The 20,600-nt window shown below is 40.5% G+C and overlaps 1 protein-coding gene across 1 annotated transcript in view; it reads left to right on the top strand.

Moving 5' to 3' along the window:
• The window catches only part of ube2d2 (ubiquitin conjugating enzyme E2 D2), a 38,443-nt gene extending 19,117 nt beyond the window's left edge, over positions 1–19,326 (top strand). Inside the window, exons 2-7 of the mRNA XM_033029453.1 lie at positions 10,498–10,561; positions 10,668–10,699; positions 10,794–10,871; positions 10,955–11,060; positions 16,337–16,430; positions 17,928–19,326. Coding sequence (XP_032885344.1) covers positions 10,498–10,561; positions 10,668–10,699; positions 10,794–10,871; positions 10,955–11,060; positions 16,337–16,430; positions 17,928–17,973 — 420 coding nt within the window. The 3' untranslated portion in view covers positions 17,974–19,326. The remainder of the gene's footprint in view (positions 1–10,497; positions 10,562–10,667; positions 10,700–10,793; positions 10,872–10,954; positions 11,061–16,336; positions 16,431–17,927) is intronic.
• Positions 19,327–20,600: the final 1,274 nt, after the last annotated feature.

The following is a 20,600-nucleotide window of genomic DNA, read 5'->3' as shown; positions in this document are numbered from 1 at the left end:
TTAATCCATTCAATTTACCTAACACCACTTCCCGGCTAACATGGATTTCACTCAGTTCCTCCATCTCATTTGACCCCCGGTCCCCTGTTATTTCCGGCAGATTATTTATGTCTTCCTTAGTGAAGACAGAACCAAAGTAGTTATTCAATTGGTCCGCCATGTCCTTGTTCCCCATGATCAATTCACCCGTTTCTGACTGCAAGGGACCTACATTTGTTTTAACTAATCTTTTTCTCTTCACAACTATAAAAGCTTTTGCAGTCCGTTTTTATGTTCCCTGCCAGTTTTCTTTCATAATCTATTTTCCCTTTCCTAATTAAGCCCTTTGTCCTCCTCTGCTGGACTCTGAATGTGTCCCAGTCCCCTGGTAGGCTGCTTTTTCTGGCTAATTTGTACGCTTCATCTTATGTTTTGATACTATCCCTGATTTCCCTTGTTAACCACGGATGCACTACCTTCCCTGATTTATTCTTTTGCCAAACTGGGATGAACAATTGTTGTGGTTATTATGGTCACTCTTGCCCAAGGGGCCACGCACAACAAGACTGCTAACTAACCCTTCCTCATTACTCAATACCCAATCTGGAATAGCCTGCTCTCTCGTTGGTTCCTCTACATGTTGGTTTAGAAAACTATCCCGCATACATTCCAAGAAATCCTCTTCCTCAGCACCCTTGCCAATTTGATTCACCCAATCTATATGTAGATTGAAGTCACCCATTATAACTGTTTTACCTTTGTTGCACGCATTTCTAATTTCCTGTTTGATGCCATCCCCAACTCCGCTACTACTGTTAGGTGGCCTGTACACAACTCCCACTAGCGTTTTCTGCCCCTTAGTGTTTCGCAGCTCTACCCATATCGATTCCACATCCTCCAAGCTAATGTCCTTCCTTTCTATTGCGTTAATCTGCTCACTAACCAGCAACGCTACCCAAGCTCCTTTCCCTTTCTGTCTATCCCTCCTGAATATTGAATATCCCTGGATGTTCAGCTCCCAGCCTTGGTCACCCTGGAGCCATGTCTCCGTGATCCCAACTATATCATAGTCATTAATAGCTATCTGCACATTCAACTCATCCACCTTATTACGAATGCTCCTTGCATTGAGACACAAAGCCTTCAGGCTTGTTTTTACAACACGCTTACCCCTTATACAATTATGGTGAAAAGTGGCCCTTTTTGATTTTTGCCTGCCACTTTTACTTTTCACCTTGCTACCTATTGCTTTTACCCTCATTTTACACCCCTCCGTCTCTACGCTCACACATTTAAGAAACCCTTTCCCTTTAACTCCATCCTCAACGATCCTATTCGACACCCCACACCCCTTATTCAGTTTCTTATTAAACCATCCATGTTGGGCACCCTTTGTGTATTTTGATGTTTGATCCATGCTAGTTAGTTCTATGTTTGTCCTAAGATTATCAACAAAAAATATCAATTATACTGTTTATGATTTAACTGGTACAGAAATGTAGAAATATCCTATTGACTAATATTAATCTCGAACAGTTGTTGCACTTTAACAGCTGCATTGGGCTTATTTTATACAACTATCTATTCTCGTTCAGTGCAGTTTTTGCTTCTGATCAAATCAGCAAGGAAATGGAACATGCTCTCTAATCCTTTAGTCCGAAACTTGATCTAGATAACAAATTTATTGTTGACAATCTTCACGGCATCGGAATTTAATTGCATAAAATAGTTCAATAATGCTTGATTTGTCACATACAGTGCATTCAGAAAGTATTCAGACCCCTTCACTTTTTACACATTTTGTTACTTTACCCCCTCTTTTAAAATGGATTAAATTCATTTTTTTAATCAACAACACATGTTTAGAAATTTTAGCAAATAAATTAAAAATAAATGACTGAAATATTGCGTTTACATAAGTATTCAGACCCTTTGCTATGGCACTCAAAATTAAGCTTATGTTCATCCTGTTTCCATTGATTACCCTTGAGATGTTTCCACAACTTGATTGGAGTCCACCAGTGGTAAATTAAATTGATTGGACATGATTTGGAAAGGCACGCACCTGTCTATATAAGGTCCCACAGTTGATAGTGCATGTCAGAGCAAAAACCAAGCCATGAAGACGAAGAGATTGTCCGTAGACCTCAGAGTCAGGATTGTGTCATGCCATAGATCTGGGGAAGGGTATAAAACAATTTCTGCAGCATTGCAGGTCCTGAAGAGTACAGTGGCCTCCGTCATTCTTATATGTAAGAATTTTGGAACCACCAGGACTCTTCATAGAACTGGCCGCCCAGCCAAACTGAGCAATCGGGGAGAAGGACCTTGGTCAGGGAGGCGACCAAGAACCCGATGATCACTCTGGCAGAGCTCCAGAGTTCCTCTGTGGAGATGGGAGAACCTTCCAGAAGAACAACTATATGTGCAGCACTCCACTAATCAGGCCTTTATGGTAGAGTGGCCAGACGGAAGCCAATCCTCAGTAAAAGGCCCAAGACAGCCTGCTTGGAGTTTGCCAAAAGTCACCTAAGGGACTCTCAGACCATGAGAAACCAGATTCCCTGGTCTGATGAAACCTAGATTGAACTCTTTGGCCTGAATACCAAGCATCACGTCTGGAGGAAACCAGGCACTGCCCATCACGGTGAAGCATGGTGGTGGCAGCATCATGCTATGGGGATGTTTTTCAGCGACAGGAACTGGGAGACTAGTCAGGATCGAGGGAAAGATAAATGGAGCAAAGTACAGAGAGATCCTTGATGAAAACCTGCTCCAGAGCGTTCTGGACCTCAGACTGGGGCAGAAATTCACCTTCCAACAGGACAACGACCCTAAGCACACAGCCAAGACAGCGCAGGAATGGCTTCGTGACAAGTCTGTGAATGTCCTTGAGTGGCCCAGCCAGAGCCCGGATTGAACCCGATCAAACATCTCTGGAGGGACCTGAAAATAGCTGTGCATCGACGCTCTCCATCCAACCTGACAGAGCTTGAGAGGATCTGCAGAAAAGAATGGGATAAATTACCCAAATACAGGTGTGCCACGCTTGTAGCGTCATAACCAAGAAGACTTGAGGTTGTAATCGCTGCTAAAGGTGCCTCAACAAAGTACTGAGTAAATGGTCTGAATACTTATGTAAATGTGATATTTCATTCATCTCTTTTTAATTTCTTTGCAAAAATTTCTAGACGCCTGTTTTCACTTTTTTATTATGTGGTACTGTGTGTAGATTGATTGTAATAAAAAAGAAAAGAATTTAATCAATTTTAGAATTAGGCTGTAACGTAACAATGTGGAAAAAGTGAAGGGGTCTGAAAACTTTCTGAATGCACTGTATGTAACTACGGTGAAATTATTTTTGCATATATTACGCATGCAGGCGCTGGCTGCTATTTTGGCGCCATTATTCAAAGCCCAGTCGGCCTGTCTGGCCATATTTGTGTCCCGGGGGCGCTTCCTGCAGCCGACCCTACAGGCGCTGGAGGCATTATCTCAGTACACACTCCTACCAGCCTACACTTCTCGTATCCAACGTCTCCAGCTCCCTCCTGATCCGATGAGCCTTTGGGCAGGTTATTCAACAGCTCTGAGGCATAAAATGAATTTTTGTAGACTTTTTAAAGAGTGTCAAGTAAAAATTAAAACGCCAAGGGAGCAGCAAATAACTTTTAAAGCCTGTGGCTATTTCATACAAGAGATTTTAATTGAGAGAATTGTAATTGTGTTTTTAGGCTTGAGTAGTTTCCCTAGGACCAATTATGATGCACAATATTTTAATAATTAGAAGACCACAAAGTAATTTTACGGTGCTCAGCAGTAATATCTGACTGTAGTTTGAACTCCCATTCTTAATTTGTATTTGATTCTCACCATTTGGACTATAAAATGTCGCACATTGAAATCTGTGATCTGCTGAATCATTGACTGTGATTTGGGATTTCCCCTTTATAACTTCTGGATTCCCTTCCTGGAAGTGACATGAATTAATGACTTGGCACCAGTAATTTGGAATTCTGCATCACACTGATTCCTTTAATTTATCAAGATGCATCTATAAAATTTTGGAATTTATTCAGGGCCATTCTAATCCTTGCTTGTGCACTCTGCATGGAATTTTAGTGTGGCTCAGAAGTTAAGGTGATCAAATTTGTAGTTGCTAATCTAGGCCTCAATTAAAAACACACAATCACATACTTTTTTGCCAGTCGTTTGGGATTGCAGATGACTTCCCTCTTTTTGTCTGGGTGACTAATGTAACCAGTGTGGGCACCACTGACTTGTCCACAGATTCTTGGGTACACATGCAACTTTGTATTAAAAGGTCCTGTGAATTAACTCCCTGGGTGTGTAATCTGTGTAAATTTTTAAATTAATTTCTAGCATACAAAGGAGTTTGTAATTTTAATTTTAACTTTAAACTTTCAAAACGCGTTATACTTCGACAGATATGCATACTGTAATTTTGGAAAACTGAGTTGTATCCTCCTGAATACTTTGAGCACTTTTCTTAGATAATCAAATTGTTCTTTCCTTCTATTTATGCCATAGAACAAAAGGACAACTTTCTCTTTTGTTTTAATTGATTATTTCAATCTTTAATTCTAATATCTATATTACTAAATGTCTGATCTTGACCACTTCCTGGTGTTCTGTACGTTGATTTTAGGGGAAAAAACGCCGCCACTTACGGCTGTGATTTTTGGCCATCTTACTCAGAGTCCCCCTCCGCTGCGCAGGACGAGGATTTTTCCCATTGATGAAAAATAAAAGAGTTATTAGTGTTTTAAAAATGTTGAGATTCTCTCTCCTGAAGGCCACGCTCCTTCCGGAAGGACTATAAAACCCGGAAGTGTTGAGTGCCTCAGTCAGTCTCTGCAAGATGGGGGAAGCAAGAGGGTCACGTCTCTCAGTCTGAGCTGTGAATAACACTGAACACGTGTCTACTAAACTGTGTGGTTTTACTGACTTTGAATGCCCTTAATGTGGTTTGAAAATGAAAATGTGATTGGTTTGAAAAAGCACAGCAAATAGTTGGTGGGGTTGGTTTGAACTAAAGCACAGCAAATGGTTGGCAGTGGTTGGTTTGAACTAAAGCACAGCAAATGGTTGGCGGTGGTTGGTTTGAACTAAAGCACAGCAAATGGTTGGTTTGAACTAAAGCACAGCAAATGGTTGGCGGTGGTTGGTTTGAACAAAAGCACAGCAAATGGTTGGCGGTGGTTGGTTTGAACTAAGGCAAATGATTAAAAGTCTAAACTTGACAACTTCCTGTTTGCACTGTGTTGATTTTAGATAAAACGTTACCACTTACGGCTGTGATTTTTGGTTATTAGTGTTTAGAAAATGTTGAGAATCTCTCTCCTGTCGATCATGCCATGAAGGCCACACCCCTTCTGGTGGGAGGGGGGTGGGTTATAAAACCCGGAAATGTGGGTGTGGCTCAGTCTCTGCAAGATGGGGGAGGGAGAGGTCACGACTCTGCCTGAGCTGTGAATCAACTGAACACACTGAATGTCTACTGAACTGTGAGTGTGGTGTTTTGTGTGGTTTTATGGTGGTTTCACCCTGCTTGAAATGGCATGAAACTGCATTTGAATTTGGTGGCCTTGCACCCTGCTTGAAATGGTATGAAACTGCACTTGAATTTGGAGGCCTTGAACCCTGCTTGAAGTGGTATGAAGCTGCACTTGAATTTGGTGGCCTTGCACCCTGCTTGAAGTGGTATGAAACTGCACTTGAATTTTGGTGGTCTTGCACCCTGCTTGAAGTGGTAAGGCTTGAATTTGGTGGCCTTGCACCCTGCTTGAAGTGGAATTTCAAGGAATAGCCGTGAGTCAACTGCCAGCCCACCAGCTGTGAGTGAGCTGCCAGCACATCAGGCTTGAGTGACTGGCTGTCACCCTATGAATCCATTTGGCCCACAATCTCCATACTAGCCCTCTGGAAACCAGTCCCTTCAGCCCACAACACCCATACTAGTGCTCCAGAAAGCCCCCCCACTAGTCACCAATATTGGAATTAGTGGAGAGGTGGAATATTGCGTTGGGGGACCAGCCCTTCCAGCGGGTCCCATCTAGTCTATTATAAATCAGCAAGGATAGACAGAAGATGCTGGAGTAACTCAGCGGGACAGGCAGCATCTCTGGAGAGAAGGAATTGGTGATGTTTTGGTTCGTTGCCCTTCTGTCTGAAGAAACCATTTTGCATGGAAATGTAAAGTTCAGGAATCAACCCATGCTTATTTAGTGTTGGAAGGAACTGCAGATGCTGGTGTAAACCAAAGACAGACTGAAGAAGGGTCTTACCCCGAAACATCACCTATTTCTTCTCTCCAGAGACGTTGCCTGTCCTTCTGAGTTACTCCAGCATTTTCTGTCGATCTTCGATTTAAACCAGCATCTGCAGTTCCTTCCTGCATTAAATAAGCATGGGTTGATTCCAGAACTTTACTTTTCCATGTAAAATGATTTTAAGTGGATTCTCAGTCCATTGAGTTTTCCTTTTTGCTCTTGTTCCAGTATCTGTTGTATACATCTTCAGTTTTCTATGTTTGTTTCATTAACAAAAACTTTTAAAACTGCATTGCTAGGCAATAATATCTGGACTATGAATATGCAGATTAAAATTTCATCTCATTACTTGCAATGTTTAATACCAGAGCTCAACTGAATAGGGTGGATTTGTAGCGGCACCAAACATGGTGAATAAACAGTTGCTTTATTCAGACATTACATGGTTGGTGTACATAGTTCGGTCCTCTAACATATTGTCATTGCTGCTGCTGCTGCTGCTGAGCGAGGGTGTTGTCTCGAGCTCAGCTACCTGCCGACCTCTGATCTCAAGGTGAGATCTGCTTATGTAGCAGGACACTCCCCTTAACCCATGACGTCACGTGATAGCCCTCGTATCCACTGACGAGGGTTCGACCGTAAGTGGTCTGACCATTAGCTGACGCCGCAGATTGCACATTACAAAAGTGGGTTATTTGAAAGTGAATAGACAATAGGTGCAGGAGTAGGCCATTCGGCCCTTCAAGCCAGCACCGCCATTCAATGTGATCATGGCTGATCATCCACAATCAGTACTCTGTTCCTGCCTTCTCCCCATAAACCCTGACTGCTATCTTTAAGAGCCCCATCTAGCTCTCTCTTGAAAGTATCCAGAGAACCGGCTTCCACCGCCCTCTGAAGCAGAGAATTCCACAGACTCACAACTCTCTGTGAAAGTGTTTCCTCATCTCCATTCTAAATGGCTTACCCCTTATTCTTAAATAGTAATTACTAATTATAGTTGGATATCTTGATTACTCGGATGCCTCTACAATTACTTCTAAGGGGCTGCAAGGTTGATGAAATGCCCCTCTCCTCCTCACCCCAAAATTTCCATTGAAAAATGAGGCGCATAGGAATTATAGTGTGCTCTGTTCAGTAGGTGACCAAATAAACTTGTTATGCTGGTGCATTTAACTGTTGAAAATGTTTTTAATGGAATTTTGTGCATTAATCTTGACAAACACTCTCATGCACTGACCCAGTCATTTCATTTCATATTCAAAATCTTTATCTGCTTTTAAAAACAATAAGTTGAGTTTTTAATTTAATTGTTCAGGAAGTTTTTTATTGTGTCTGATAAAACACATTTAGAAAGAGAGGAAGGAGCTACAATTGCAATGCCTCCAGCATATGAAGAGCCATGGAACTAGCATGAGGTTGATGTTGGGGGGGAGAGAGATACAATCAGTCTCAAACTTAGTTGGTGTCAAGACTCGAGTGGACGTTGCACTTTATTCCTGTTGTCTAAGGGTTGGGTATTTAAAATTCAGTTTCATTCGTTCTGTGGATGCAGCAAGCCTCCATGCATGTCAATGCTTTCATAAAGCTATAACATCCTGTACTTTGAGAGAATCTGAACATCACTAATAAGTCCAGTATTTATTGCCTTGAGTGTAGTGATGAGCCATTAGCTTGAATCGCTGCAGAGAGATCTCCTTGTGAATGTATTTACTGTTGGGTGCAAGTGTCAGGACTTGGAAAAAGGGATGGACTGTCACTATTTCCAAGTCATGAAGGTGTGTGTGTTGGAGGGGAATACACAGTTGGTAGTGTTCTTATGCACCTGCCGTCTTTGACCATTTGGGTGGTGAAGATTGGGGGTTCAGTAGGACCAGCTACTCTGGTGGTGGATGGAGTGCATGCTTTGAGTAGCTGTGGGAGGACGTGGGATGCTTTACCCTGAGTAATGTCACACCGGTTGTACTTCCGGTGGCGCTGGTGCCAGCTGCCTCCACCTTCAGCCCGGTATCTTTTTGTTTTTTCGTTTTTTTTTGTTATGTTGTAGTGTGTTTTTTATGTTTTTTTTAATGTTTTAATGTGGGGGAAGAGGGTACGGTAAGGGGGATACCGTCCTTCAGCCGCTTCCTGGAGAGGACGCGACTATTATTCGAGTCGCGTCCTCGCCCCCCCCCCCCCCCCCCCCCCCCCCCAGCGGCCTACCTACTGGATTGGCGCGGCCTTTCCTGCCTGGACCGACCAGAGCTCCAGCAGCGGTGGGACAGCGCTGATACATCGCGGGGCTGGCGATGCCTTACCGGGGATCGCCGTCTGGAGGCCCGGAGTGCTGGGCCTGCGGCACCGACATACTGGAGCTGTGGTTCGCGGAGCTACCAACGTGGGCGGCGCTGACAAACATCGTGGGGTCCTGCGACTCTGCCCGGCTCGGCCTGCGGACTCGGGAGCTGCGGACTCCGGTGGGAGGCGGCTGATCGGGAGGTCCGGGCCGCTGAGGAGGATTTTCACCGTCGGGGTTCGGCGTCGGCGTTCCATCAGCCCGGCGAGAGGGTCTGAGCATCGGGCCGCCCGGGGTGGCGACTGCGGGTGCTTGGAAGGCCCCGACCACGGGTGAACACCTGGGAAGATCGGAGGGGAGGCTGGCTGGACTATGGTGCCTTCCTCACCTTGGTGCCATTGTGTTATGTTGTGTCGTGGACTTTCTGTGTTTGTGCTTTTTTTTAAATTCTATTTTATTTTTAATCTGTTTTATTATTTATTATTTATTTATTTTTATGATACTGACTAAAGGGAAATTCGTTTCGTTGTCTCTAATTGAGACAATGACAATAAATTTGAATACAATACAATACAATACTTAAGCCAAACCTACATGGTCAGGCTTTGTGGGGGATGGTCATTGGCAGGCACTGGATGTCATTTAGCCCATATCTAAGTATTCTCTAGGAATTGTTTCTTCCCAGCTGTTGTCAGGCAACTGAATCATCCTACCACAACCAGGGCAGTGCTGAACTACTATCTACCTCTTTGGTGACCCTCGGACTATCCTTGATCAGACTTTGCTGGCTTTCCTTTGCACTAAGCGTTATTCCCCTATCATGTATCAATACACTTTAAATGGCTCGAATGTAATCATGTATTGTCTTTCTGCTGACTGGATAGCACACAACAAAAGCTTTTCACTGTACCTCAGTACAAGTGACAATAAACAAAACTATAAACTTGTATTCATGCATGAGTTATTTCATGTGCTGAGTTATAACTTATGCAATCATCAGTAAATGTACAACTTATGGAACGATAGTCATTCCCGCTGAAATTATTTAGACCCAGGGGATTAGAAATGTTCTGGTGCTTGAATGTCGACCCTTCAACAACCACAGCCATTCTTTTGTCTGAAGTATGATTCCTCCAACTGGATATCCATTGACTTCAATTTTACCAATGGTGCACCATGCCCTTGGGGACAGCATGGTGGCACAGCGGTAGGATTGCTGCCTTGCAGCGCCGGCGACCCGGGTTCGATCCTGACTACGGGTGCTGTCTGTACGGAGTTTGTACGTTCTCCCCGTGACCTGCGTAGGTTTTCTCCGACATCTTCGGTTTCCTCCCACACTCCAACGATGTACAGGTATGTAGGTAAATTGGCTTGGTAAATATAAAAATTGTCCCGAGCGTGTGCAGGATAGTATTAATATGCGGGAATCGCTGGTTGGCACAGACCTGGTGGGTCGAAGGCCCTGTTTCCGCGGTGTATTCTGAAACTATGCCCTTGGGTTCCATGTTAAGTCTAAGGCAGTGAAGCAGTCTGGGCAGTGAAGTGGAGCTGAGTAATCCTGGTGGTCCAAACTGGGCATTGGCGAGTAGGTTGTTAATGGTGCTGGTGTTTTGTCAATTTAGATGTCAATAGTTTTTTAATGGAGGGTGGACAGTTGAGCAGTAATTAGCTGAATTGGATTTGCCTTATCTTTTTGTGAGTAGGATTTTTTTGGCGCAGTTCTTCTTGTTAAGTGGATGCTAGTATTGTAATTCCACTTGTTCCAAATGCAATCCTTGGGCAACAGCTGGAATGTTGTCTGGTCCATAGCCTGTGCTATAGATAGTGCTCCTCGATATCACACAGAATCGTGTCGCAGAGTTAATCGTTACGTTACACAGTCTACTTTGCACTGAATACCACTACTTTCCAAATAGAAACACTGAATTGTTTTTCAAATTTGGTCTTTAGGAATTGAATGATTTGGCCCGTGATCCGCCAGCACAGTGTTCAGCAGGTCCGGTTGGAGATGACAGTAAGTACATTTTGTAAGTTGATCATTAAAATCTTTAAATGTATCTTGATTTTTTTTTTGCAGCAACACTAATATATGATTTAAGATTTTTAATTTTTTTCTGCAGTGTTCCATTGGCAAGCCACAATAATGGGGCCGGTAAGTTTTAAATGAATCACTACCCTCAAACTTGAAGAATGAAACAGAAACTTGGATAATATATTGTTCTAATTAAAACTTTCTCTTTTAACAGAATGACAGTCCCTATCAGGGTGGTGTATTTTTCTTGACAATTCACTTTCCCACAGATTATCCCTTCAAACCGCCCAAGGCAAGTATTGATTAATTTACGTCTTTTTTTTCATTTAATTTTGACTTTTGAATTGAGATTAACTACCATATATATCTTTCTAGGTTGCATTTACAACAAGAATCTATCATCCAAATATTAACAGTAATGGCAGCATCTGTCTTGATATTTTACGGTCACAATGGTCCCCAGCATTAACTATTTCAAAAGGTATTTGGATCTTTTTGATTAATTATAATGCATGACCTTCGAATGAACACCTCAGTCACAAATTAACCAGTCATAAGTAACAGTTCAGCATTAATGTGACTAAATCATGTTTCTAGCTCGAAATATGATAAATCAAGTTGTTTTCTGCAGTGTTGGGTCCTTAATACATTGCTTATGAAAGCAGATGTAAAGTTGTTCACCTACAAATATGTCATCTATTCTGCATGGGTAACATTCTAGACAAACTATTTGGAGTTTTGCTATGCTGTATATATTAAGAGTTGTAGTCCCAGAATAACACAGTCAAATACTACTTTTAATTGCATGTATTATAATATTAAAAACTACATTACTTGGAAGCCCTGAAACAATTGTAACAAAGTTAAAAGGAAAATGTTTTGCGTTGCTACCTGTATCTGTTATTTTTAGTTTTATTGTGGGCGCTGTAAGGCGTGTATAAAAAGCCGTCAATCCTTCCCTTGTTGCTTAATCAAATTTCCCAATAGTCAGCAATTACTTAACTTCCAGCTAATTGTATGTTTTTAAGTTAACACTCGAGAAATTTACATTAAGAATGCTATAGAGAGAATTGTACTACTGTTGAACTAATGTGCAACTGTCACACATCTTTAACAATATGGTTTTTAAACAACACTGAATAGGACTTGTATGTTCTCTCTGTGACCCCATGTGTTTTCTCCAGGTGCTCTGGCTAAATCCAAAAAATAGGCTGGAATGTTGAATGGCTGCAATAATGTTGCTCCTGATGTTGACGCATAATGGTAGAATCAGAGGGGAGAGATGGGCAAAATTCATTTTGGAAGCAACTAAAGAGAATAGGGCTGATGGAAATGATCTAAGGACTGATGGAAATTATCTGTGCTGATGCCAATGCTCTAAGAGTTGGCATTGACTTCTGTGGTTTAAAATGTATGAAATGAGGGCAGGTGAAATGTTCAAATCTGCTCCTTATTGTCAATCTTATCTGTCATAAATTCATTAAATATAATAACAAGGAACTCCAGATGCTGGTTTATACCAAAGATACAGACACTGCTGGAGTAACTCAACAGGTCAGGGAGCATCTCTTGAGAAAATGGATAGCTGACTTTTTGGGTCGGGACCCATTTTCGGACTGGAATCATTAAATCTTTGTTTGCATTAATTTTAATAGTGGTTCATTACTGACGGATATCTTTAAAATGTTTTGTTCAAATTTTGAACAAGCATACCCCATAGTGAGCAAAATTTTGATGTTGTCAAATAGGTAATACGAACGCTCCACAACTCCGACCATAAGCTACTCTAATTTTAGTTCCTGAATTTAACCTGCTGTTAGATTTTGAATGAAATGATATTCCAGTTTCACTTGCAGTATATTACTACCACTAATCCAAATGTAAGGTGATTTGGTAGTCAGTGTTGCATTGTTTTTAGAATTATTTTTAGACTTGGATGGGGAATTTCATAGAATTTAAGACTGCTATGTTTGTCAATTTGTTTATTTCTGTAATGCGTCAAATGTTACTGAGTTGGAAGTCTAATTTCAGATTGCAAAATCACAAACTCGCATTCTCTGTAGTGCTGGGCTCCAAGGTGTCATCTTTCTGATGAGAGATCAACAATCTTCATTTTTCTCTATAAATAGTATGCATTATGTTTGAACTTTGAGCAAAAATAAATTGCTGGGTAATTTGGTGGTCAGGCAAAATCTCTGGACAAATAGTTGGTCAACCTTTTGGGTCAGTGCTCTTCATCTGAACTGAAGGATCTTGACGAAACATTGTCTGTTTCCTCCACAGATGCTGACTGACCTGAGTTCCACACCAGTTTATTATTTGCTCTAGATTCCAGCATCTGCAGCATATATGGTCTTGGGGCTGTCTAAAAAGTGAACAACGTATTTCTTCTTAAATAGATTGAACTTGGTTGGTTTGGGAGAGGAAATTATATTACTTATTATTGCAGAGCATTTGGTTTGAAAGAAAAGCTGCACAGTTAAAGTATATTTTTCCTTTCCGCACCCATAAGCACGCACAGACTTTTGGACGCATTAATAATATAATTCCAAAAAAGTCATTTTAAAATACTAGTTGAGCTTTTACTCCCAGGTTATTTACAACAACAAATTTAATCTTAGTTCCTGGGTATTCCAGGATAAAAACTGGAACACTGGCCATCATGGTGAGATTTTATTTACTCCTTTCAGCTCAAAAGTAGTGTACAACTTGCAGCAATGCTGTTTTTAAGATGCACATTTTGCCCAGGAAATGTAAATAATAATCTTGAAAATTAAAGATCAGCAAAACTAAAACCTAAAATGTTTCGGCCACAAGATCTATTTTAAGCCATAACAATAGATTATAATTATACAAAGCTCACTCTCATATTCAATTTATTATATTCTATTTATGGGGTCATTATATTTTTCCAATAGTGTGTCACTCTCCATGCTCACTGAAATCCTACAATGCATTTTCCCTTTTTAAGTTACAAAATGCTACTTGCCAAGATGTTTTCCAAGAACGGAGTCATTTTGTGAATACAAGAATAATTTATATAAACTTGCATCTTTAGCAAATTAATTTGCAATAAAGACTTGCAGAGCTAGAACTACTCTGGTCTGCCGTCATCTATTACAAAGAAAGGTAATTCTTCAGGTGGATAATCTATACAGGAACACATTTATAAGCAAGCAGAAAGCTTAAAAAATGAAAACAAATGACCCGAGTGTGGTCAGCTAATTAAAAATCAATAAAGGCAAATTGAACCAGCAACGAGGCACTAATGAGTAGAGAGAGGTTGTAAATTGGAATACTGCAGCACCAATGCCAGCACCTGGTCTGTGTTTATAAGAAATGACTAAGATCTAAAGTTTCTGAATTCCATAGTGATTATGAGATAGGTGGTTGTTCCACCTCATGGTTGCAATACAGTGGATTCAGGTGACACTGAGGGTGCAGACTTTTTTTAAAGTAATGAAGTGATGTTTTATATTAGCAAATTGTAAATGTTCTCCCCATCTGTCATAAATTCTTGTAAATTGATTGCAGTTGTATCTGTATGCAGATAGTACGCTGACTACCACATCATTGAGCAAAAGTAAAATGCTGAAGGAACCCAGCTGGGTCATCAGCATCTGTGGAGGGAATGGACAGATTACATTTTGAGCCAGAATCCTTCAGGTTGATCAGTCAGTTGTCTCTCCATAGCCCCCATAAATGTTGCCTGACCAGCTGAGTTTCTCTAGAACTTTGCTTTTTGCTCTGGATTCTGTACACTTTATTGTGCCACAAATCATTGAATTGATCTTGCATTCTAACAATGAACTAACAGATCTCTCATATTCTGTGACACTTCCATTGTGCTAAATGCCATACATTCTAAAAAGATTTCACAACACAGCTGTACATAGAAACATAGAAACATAGAAATTAGGTGCAGGAGTAGGCCATTCGGCCCTTCGAGCCTGCACCGCCATTCAATATGATCATGGCTGATCATCCAACTCAGTATCCCGTACCTGCCTTCTCTCCATATCCTCTGATCCCCTTAGCCACAAGGGCCACATCTAACTCCCTCTTAAATATAGCCAATGAACTGGCCTCGACTACCCTCTGTGGCAGGGAGTTCCAGAGATTCACCACTCTCTGTGTGAAAAAAGTTCTTCTCATCTCGGTTTTAAAGGATTTCCCCCTTATCCTTAAGCTGTGACCCCTTGTCCTGGACTTCCCCAACATCGGGAGCAATCTTCCTGCATCTAGCCTGTCCAACCCCTTAAGAATTTTGTAAGTTTCTATAAGATCCCCTCTCAATCTCCTAAATTCTAGAGAGTATAAACCAAGTCTATCCAGTCTTTCTTCATAAGACAGTCCTGACATCCCAGGAATCAGTCTGGTGAACCTTCTCTGCACTCCCTCTATGGCAATAATGTCCTTCCTCAGATTTGGAGACCAAAACTGTACGCAATACTCCAGGTGTGGTCTCACCAAGACCCTGTACAACTGCAGTAGAACCTCCCTGCTCCTATACTCAAATCCTTTTGCAATGAAAGCTAACATACCATTCGCTTTCTTCACTGCCTGCTGCACCTGCATGCCCACTTTCAATGACTGGTGTACCATGACACCCAGGTCTCGCTGCATCTCCCCTTTTCCTAGTCGGCCACCATTTAGATAATAGTCTGCTTTCCTGTTTTTGCCACCAAAATGGATAACCTCACATTTATCCACATTATACTGCATCTGCCAAACATTTGCCCACTCACCCAGCCTATCCAAGTCACCTTGCAGTCTCCTAGCATCCTCCTCACAGCTAACACTGCCCCCCAGCTTAGTGTCATCCGCAAACCTGGAGATATTGCCTTCAATTCCCTCATCCAGATCATTAATATATATTGTAAATAGCTGGGGTCCCAGCACTGAGCCTTGCGGTACCCCACTAGTCACTGCCTGCCATTGTGAAAAGGACCCGTTTACTCCTACTCTTTGCTTCCTGTTTGCCAGCCAGTTCTCTATCCACATCAATACTGAACCCCCAATGCCGTGTGCTTTAAGTTTGTAAACTAATCTCTTATGTGGGACCTTGTCGAAAGCCTTCTGGAAGTCCAGATACACCACATCCACTGGTTCTCCCCTATCCACGCTACTAGTTACATCCTCGAAAAATTCTATAAGATTCGTCAGACATGATTTACCTTTTGTAAATCCATGCTGACTTTGTCCAATGATTTCACCACTTTCCAAATGTGCTGCTATCCCATCTTTAATAACTGACCTCGGATGCACGGAAGGACTTCTGCTGCAGATGTTCTGATGCAGATTGGGCAAATATGCTGTGTTTCTATGTACCTGAAACATGCCTTTAGAATGCTATGCAGAATTGTCTTACACTTAATTAATATTATTAACCTTAGTCTTAAACAAAAGTAACTGATGGTTTGTGATGGACTGGGCTACATCCACAACTCTGTGCCGTCTTGTAGGGAGCTGTAGCCAAATCAAGTTGTGATGCATCCCGATATGATGCTTTCTGCAGTGCATCTGTAAAAGTTGGTAGGAGTCATAGCAGTCTTGCCAAACTTCCTTGGCTTAATCTTCTGAGGAAGGAGATGCCTTGATAACACACAGATAGAAATGAACTGTTCTGTGGTTCTATACCTCTGGTTAATTAATGCCTATTTAGCTGCAATTAGACATCATGAATGGCGCCATTTGTAGGTTAGCCATAGATGATGGAGTTGTGAACATTTTAACTGTTTGAACTCTCTCTTTCAGTTCTTTTGTCCATCTGTTCACTGTTATGTGATCCAAATCCAGATGATCCCCTAGTGCCTGAGATTGCACGTATCTACAAAACAGATAGAGAAAAGTGAGTACATGTATTAAATATTTAAGCTCCAAAGTGCCACCAATGCAAAGTAGTTTATATAGTCCTAAATTTGAAATGCTGTTTTTACATTCTAAGTGAGGTGGTAAACACAAAATGCTGGAGTAACTCAGCGGGACAGGCATCATCTCTGGAGAAAAGGAATGGGTGACATTTGTGTCTACCTTCGATTTAAACCAGCATCTGCAGTTCTTTCCTACACATTCTAAGTGGGGTACATCTTGTAAGCTTTTTGAAATTAAACATTGCTTGCAAAATTGTATTTGAATCTAATTGGCAAAGTTTCTTTATCGATGTTGGCAATTTGTTTTAGTTATTTCGATCCCTTGAGCTTTGGGACAAAACACAAATTTGGTGAAATGCGGAATGATTGTTTGCATCTTGATACACTTACGGAACTGAAACAGTCAATTCAGCCTACCACATCCAGGCTGATCAGTAGGTACCCATCCCTATTGTGCTTTTCTATTTTCCTGCCTTAGAAAAGTAGAAAATAGGTGCAGGAGTATGCCATTTGGCCCTTCGAGCCAGTATGATCATGGCTGATCATCCAAAATCAGTACCCCATTCCTGCTTTTTCCTCATATCCATTGATTCCGTTAGCCCTGATAGCTTTATCTAACTCTCTTGAAAACATCCAGTGAATTGGCCTCCACTGCCTTCTGTGGCAGAGAATTCCACAAATTCACAACTCTCTGGGTGAAGTTTTTCCTCATCTCAGTCCTAAATGGCCTACCCTTATTCTTAAACTGTGACCCCACCTGGTTCTTGACTCCCCCACATCGGTACATTTTTCCTGCTTCTAGCCTGTCCAATCCCTTAAGAATTTTATGTTTCTATAAGATCCCCTCTCATTTTTCTAAATTCCAGTGAATACAAGCCCAGTCGACCCATTCTTTCATTACATGTCAGTCCTGCCATCCCGGGAATTAACCCGGTGAATCTACACTGAACTCCCTCAACAGCAAGAATGCCCTTCCTCAAATTAGACCAAAACTGCACATAATATTCCAGGTGTGGTCTCACCAGGGCCCTGTGCAACTGTAATAGGACCTCCTTGCTCCTATACTCAAATCCTCTTGTTATGAAGGCAAACATGCCATTTACTTTCTTCACTGCCTGCTGTACCTGCATGCTTGCTTACATGCCATCAAATTGGCAACTAAAGTATATTTGAGATTTGATCCTTTTTATTCTCTCCTACTTTAGTAAACCAGAATCTCACTTAAATGTGAATGCAGAAACTTTATGGTATCGCCATTTATAATGTGTCGGCATTTCTAGGTTATGCTAAGTGCTTATTCTGCTTTTAAATAGTAACTTCTAAAACATATTGTATAGTTAAATTGAATTATTTAATGCTCTTTTGACAAATTGACATAGTGAGCAAAATGTCTACTCCGTGTGCTGCAATCTCTGACTAAATGTTGAACAAGATAATGTTTTTTTTACTTTTATAGTCTTTTCTCTTACTTCTAGGTACAACAGAATAGCTCGGGAATGGACTCAGAAGTATGCAATGTGATTACATTAAAATGTTGACGAACCTCTTAAAATACAGCTGGGGGAACTTGCAAAACAATTTTTTTTGGTTTCCATTTGACTGCTTTCTTTGAGCCCACGCCTCTCCCCTGTGCACATGTTCACCTGATCCAGCAGTGCTGCGTTGTTTTGTGTACATATTTGGAACAGCTGATAGAAATGCCCCTCAATTGTTTGAAATTCTGACTACTTACAAAGCAAGTGTTAATGTCCAGTTCTTCAATCATAACATTGTTTGTGAGACTAAAAGCATTCCTAGTCATTGTAACAAGATTGTTAAAAATTCAGGGTTTAAGTGCTTCCGGGGATGCGAACTTTCCCTTTTATAAATGTATGTTGGAATTCTTTTAAACTCATAATGGTTATGAATAATAGAAGGAAGAACTTTAATTTGTTTAATGTTTTGCAGTTTTTATGCTGAAGGATGCAAATCTACATTCTAGTTAAACGTTGGGATGGAAAGTTGGAAGTCTACACGTGTCCTATGAAATTTCAATTGTCTCCCTCAACAGTTAAATGGATTGGAGTTATTAGTTAGCCAATCATTCAATTTTCTGTTACCATTTTGGTTTATATTTGGCTTGCAGTGAATGACTTGCTAATAACTCTAATTTTCTTTTTTGTTTTTGTTAACTAATCTTAGCCTCACCAGGATGTAAGGATAAAAATTCATGACTGAACTTGTGTATATTTAATGACCCAAAGGCTCTCCTGGAGCTTGTATGTTCAAAATGATTAATCTGTGTAATAAACTGATTACTAAAGTCATTAAGTATTTCTCTGACAGGGTACAAGACAAATTGAACATTACCACGTTGTGAACCTGCTAGCAAGTCTGAGTGTTTCTTTAAAAAAATTAGCATCTGGCAACTGAGACTGTGTCTGCATTTGTATTTTAAGATTCTGTTTGCATTATCCAGATTGCTAGGAACCATCTACATGTAGTTTGATAATCCATAATCAAGATTTGTACCTCAACAGCTAAAAGTTGGTATCTAAAACATAGTTTATTCTGAGTTAGCCTATTAAATTTGACACTGGATCTATTCCACCATATAATGTCATCTTTCTTGGACAATTGCATAGCAGATGGTATTAGGTATTACTGCGTGACACTTGCATCGCAAAACTTCGAAAGGAAGTAGGTGTGTAATTGCACCAATTTTGCAGCTACACATGAAGCTCTTATGAAATAATTTAGTTTGATGTTAAACTGATCTGCATTAGAAATTGACTTTGCCCAAATGTACCCTGCATGTTCACGTATTATTTGTTAGATATTCTTCAGCTGTCGTGCACTGAACTTGCTGTCCTTCAGATAAAGCTTCAATCTGAATTCTTCAGCTATTTGCTTTGTTTTATTCTTGAATGGTGGGCTATTGAGAGAAGCATATACTAAATTGCTTCCTTTTTTGAAGGTTGAGAAATGTGTGATTTTCATTCAGCACGTGTAGGCTTGTTGAACAAGCTACTAATTAATATTCTCGTCCTGCAAACTTTGTTTTTGATGTATTTTCCCCCATTTCCTTGGATTTGATATATTTTTAATACCTTTCGGTGGTGCTTGCTATATCATAACTCAACCTATTTTAAACTCCTGCTTCTGGTGCTTTTACAATTTAGTCTCTTGTCGTCAATTACCATTGGAATTATTTTTCTTCATTAACAATTACAAACCTTCATAAATTTTGAGATTTCACTCTAATCTATGACTGTCCATCCCATTGGCCACCTTGAGGCTTGTGCTTATAACCTAAAGTTTGCATCCCTGTTCTATTTCTGCTAAATATTTCTGTACTCCTCGTCTTGACAATGTTACTGGTGTGCCCAGGTTTGAACACTCTTTCCAGTTGGCACCTAACCTTTTATTCAGACCTAGATACAGCTTTTGAACTGGTGACTCTTGGTTTTGTCTTTTAAACCACGGTAGAAATCTAATAATCCAGTACTCTTAGGAGTTTTGGTGTCAGACCCACAGTTTTTCCAGGCTATCAGATGTTACTTTTAATAATATCTAAAAACAGACTTATTTCTCTTGCACAGTTGTATTGTATTGAGCTGTTGTAAGGGTATAGCCATACCACTCAACTGAAATCATTGGGTTTTTTGTAGACGTGCTGATTAGTTTGTCTTTAACTCCTGTGTATAAAAAAAATACAGGTTTATTTTAATGTAACTTGTGGGTAAAGCTAAGTAACATTTACATACACTGACTTTTTTGATAATATCAAAAGCAACTGGTGCATTTATTATCATATTCTGTCCAAACACGAGTGTAGACCTGAACAATAGGCTGGGGTGTGCTTAAAATGAATTCACTTTCAATTACTTGTAAGTTAGTTGATTCTAGTATCCAACAATTCTACCAACCTGTTGCAAAAGTATGAGCACTCATTGATGAGATTCGGCTGGCTGAAATAGACTGGCATTTTTAACTGTTAAAGTACTCTTAATGTGCTTAAAGTTAACTGATTAACAACACACAAGATTTAAGTCTCTTAATGTTAGTTTACTTTTAATTTGTCTTTTTGGTAGATAAGCAAATCACCTAGCAGTCTTTATTGGCAGTTTGTGGAATTTTATCTTGCTGTTAATTCTACATGTGCTTGT

Source organism: Amblyraja radiata, chromosome 11 (assembly GCF_010909765.2).
Source record: "Amblyraja radiata isolate CabotCenter1 chromosome 11, sAmbRad1.1.pri, whole genome shotgun sequence".
Classification (NCBI taxonomy): domain Eukaryota; kingdom Metazoa; phylum Chordata; class Chondrichthyes; order Rajiformes; family Rajidae; genus Amblyraja; species Amblyraja radiata.
Note: the sequence above shows the minus strand (reverse complement) of the source record. Positions and strands in the feature narration are given on the sequence as shown.